This window comes from Sphaeroforma arctica (assembly GCF_001186125.1).
Source record: "Sphaeroforma arctica JP610 unplaced genomic scaffold supercont1.3382, whole genome shotgun sequence".
In the NCBI taxonomy this organism is placed as follows: domain Eukaryota; class Ichthyosporea; order Ichthyophonida; genus Sphaeroforma; species Sphaeroforma arctica.
This window is the reverse complement of record NW_014037176.1, coordinates 367-3,519: the sequence shown is the minus strand read 5'-3', so window position 1 is coordinate 3,519 and position 3,153 is coordinate 367. Positions and strand designations below refer to the sequence as shown.

Below are 3,153 nucleotides of genomic sequence, written 5' to 3'. Positions count from 1 at the left end.
GTTCAAATTCAAACACTTCTTTATATGTGGGTGTGCGCGTGCGTGTTCATGTTTTGTGTACACACGTACATTACGTGTTTATACGGGTATTTGCAAAACGAGTCCTATCTATAATAGTACAGATTTAAAAAAAAATAATTTTCTACAAATATATGCGTGTTTGATTGTTTAATATGTCACTAATGTCTCTAATTGAAGAAGTGCAAATCTTACATGTTCTAGTACACGCTGTTGATTTTGTCGTCCATAGCTATAGGCTAGCGAAGATCGTCTTATATTTACATTTGTTCGTGTCGAGTTTTTATGAGCTGCTGATCATTTTAACACTTGCTCGAGGTCGAGAGCAAAACGTATCATGTTACACCTTGTGGACGCACAGATATTCGAAATTTGCGTGTACATTTCCGACCTACTCCTTATGCAGGATAGATAAGCTCTGCATAGTCTAAAATTGGTTGTTCCCGATATAATAGCTCTGCAGATGGTATTTTGTTCCTGAATCTGGCGTGTGAATATATATGTACAGCAATTTCCGAGACTAACCATATTCCTACTTCCAACGCAACAGAATTCGCTGACTTCGAACAGACATGGGACGTTCCACTACTCAACACATGCTTTGAGTTGCCCAAGCTATTCTGCTTCGCCTTCTTTTGTGCACCTTGCTTTGCATATAAGCAGCGAAGCCGGCTATTAGGTATGGTATCAATTAACAGTCCTTGCATGCTCAGCTGCAAGACCATATCTCAAGTGTCCCGTGTAGGTTTTACTTGCGGTATTGTTACCCGTGCTCGCACAACTGTAAAATGCTTGTAGCATTTTGAGAACTTGTCTCTATTAAAAGAAGGATGCGTACAATCGGTGGCTGCGAGTGACCCCCAACGATTGTTCATCGTCTGACTCGATATTGTCCCTCAACCCAGTCCAGTCTAATCGTTGGTCGTAATCAGTCTGTTTGTCTTCTGTGCGATTTTGTTCTGGCAAGAAAACGACCTTATTTGTGTAACCACCAATTTTCTTATAGATGATGATGTTGAGAACCGCTATGTGTGCTGTGCCGGCCAGATCTGTGGCGAACACTGTAACAAGGTCACCGACCCTTGCCCTCAATTCTGTCTGTGTGTGGAAGTCTGCTGGTGCTTCTGGTGTGCTATCGGAGCCAATCGTTCGTTGATGCAGCAGGCGTACCGTATTCAGAACACGTGGCTAGAGAACTGCATGATCTGGTGCGCGTGCATAACCTCGTGGATTCGATGCATCCTCTCCTTCTTTGTTGGTATGTAAATTCATTAATTGGCTCTACACTTTGTCTACTCTTGCTAGATAGCGATAACCAATGCACATGTGAACGCTCCGTCTTTGGATTTTCTGCCGTGACATCGCCAATGACCTTTTTAATGTCTCAAATAAAAGTTCAAAATAATGTATCCGACACTCCACTACTTCCTCCTTACAGACATTCCCGATGTGCTCGATTTTATCCTGGATTGTATCTATTGCATATTCCAGGCCTGTCTGCAGTCTCAACAAGGTGTGTACCAAAGTCGAATATTGAGGAATTGATTAATAACGAATGAGATGTACTGTACTTTCATTTTCTATTTATTTCTTCATGACCTATTTGTTTTATTTGTCGGTATACAATCAGCTGCTAGTTATGACAGCTCTAAACATGCCCAAGTCAAAGCTCCAAAATCACTTCAGACGGAGTGAGCGACACTACACACATTTTCTGACCTCGTGCGTTGTATCTTATTTGCTACCCCTATATAGAGCACGAATTGGATATTCGAAAGCCTCGAGTCTAAATTGTACGGCACGGCCCCTAAGTTACTGCTGTCCGAAACTCAGTATCCTCCATCGGAAAATTACTTGGGCTGCCCGTGCTAAATTGTTGGAATGTACAAATACTGTCCGATTTTTCTTAATTTGAGGAGTTTAGGCAGTATAGGCGTGATCGCTATTTGCTTTCTCGTTCCCCTGGTGGGTCATATATATCGGAAAGCAATAACTTGATGCCGACTTTGAAACACATATCACTCAAGCTTTGTCGAGGTACACGTATAAGCTTGTGGTGGTATTGTTAGATATATATCTTACACACTAAATAAACTATGGGGCTCTGAGAGAGTTCGTCCCTTCATGCAAGTACACTGTGAACCTAAACCAACTGTAGTCGATAATACAGTTACACATGTTTGTATATATATTTGTTTCCGAATTACTGACGTGGCAATTGGGCCTGTTCTTCCCTTCATTCTTTTCAAAATGCACCATTTGACTCGTCTTAATTGCTGAACACGAGTCATGTTATTCAATCAGTGCGCGAATACGAAGGATATGCACTTAAAAACGCCCACTCGCTACTTACATGGTCGTCGTTACTGCAGCTGCCAGTGCTAATGTAGTCAGCGATTATATCCCAAAGTGACGACGAACAAGCGAATCCGGCGATAAGTGGGCTAGCGGTGAAAGTAAGTATGTACTTTATTAACTGATGTCCAGGTTTTACAAGCTGTAAGAATCATTCAATCAAAGTTGGCAAATAAGAAATTACGACATAAAGCGTTACACACGAGTGTTAGCACGGTGTGCCCAGCATATCATGAAACTATGTGTCAGGACTAAAAGATCATATTACTTTATGCACGCTCGAGGTTTAAATTGGGCTACATAACACGATTCCGATTGTAAAATTGGTACATATATAAATATTCTGGGCCAGCATCTTCATTTACAAACTTTCATTGTTCCCCTGTGGGAGGGAGGATAGACAAGCTACTTTGGCGAATGTTATGTGTATTTGTAAACATGATGACACATTTTTGTGTCATTCCTGTCACTTGTATCAGTTGTATGAACTTTTATTATAATGACTCAGATTGACAGTTCCAATTCCAAAACACTAAACCCTACTTCTCTCGCCAAATGTGCACAGTATTTTGTACAAATGTCTGATGCATGACGGAGTGTATTGGAATCACGAATCACGTGAGGTGTATGGACTAGGATAGCACATATACAAGTAAGCAATGAAGTTAACAATACGCCCAAAAAAATAGGATGGCGCAGACCTCCAGTTGTGCTTAGTAAGTGAAGCCATTGCGAGCGGATATGCGACTTTTGATCAGCTCGTGGAGATGGAGGGGCGAT

The 3,153-nt window shown here is 41.4% G+C and overlaps 1 protein-coding gene across 1 annotated transcript; it reads left to right on the top strand.

Moving 5' to 3' along the window:
* Positions 1–566: 566 nt before the first annotated feature.
* On the top strand, positions 567–2,153 carry SARC_13517 (hypothetical protein; the record flags this gene model as incomplete). Its single annotated transcript, XM_014292351.1, has 4 exons — positions 567–697; positions 1,025–1,276; positions 1,457–1,531; positions 1,774–2,153. Coding segments are annotated over 4 exons (493 nt in total), but the record flags the coding sequence as incomplete, so codon positions are not given.
* Between the last annotated feature and the right edge of the window lie 1,000 nt (positions 2,154–3,153).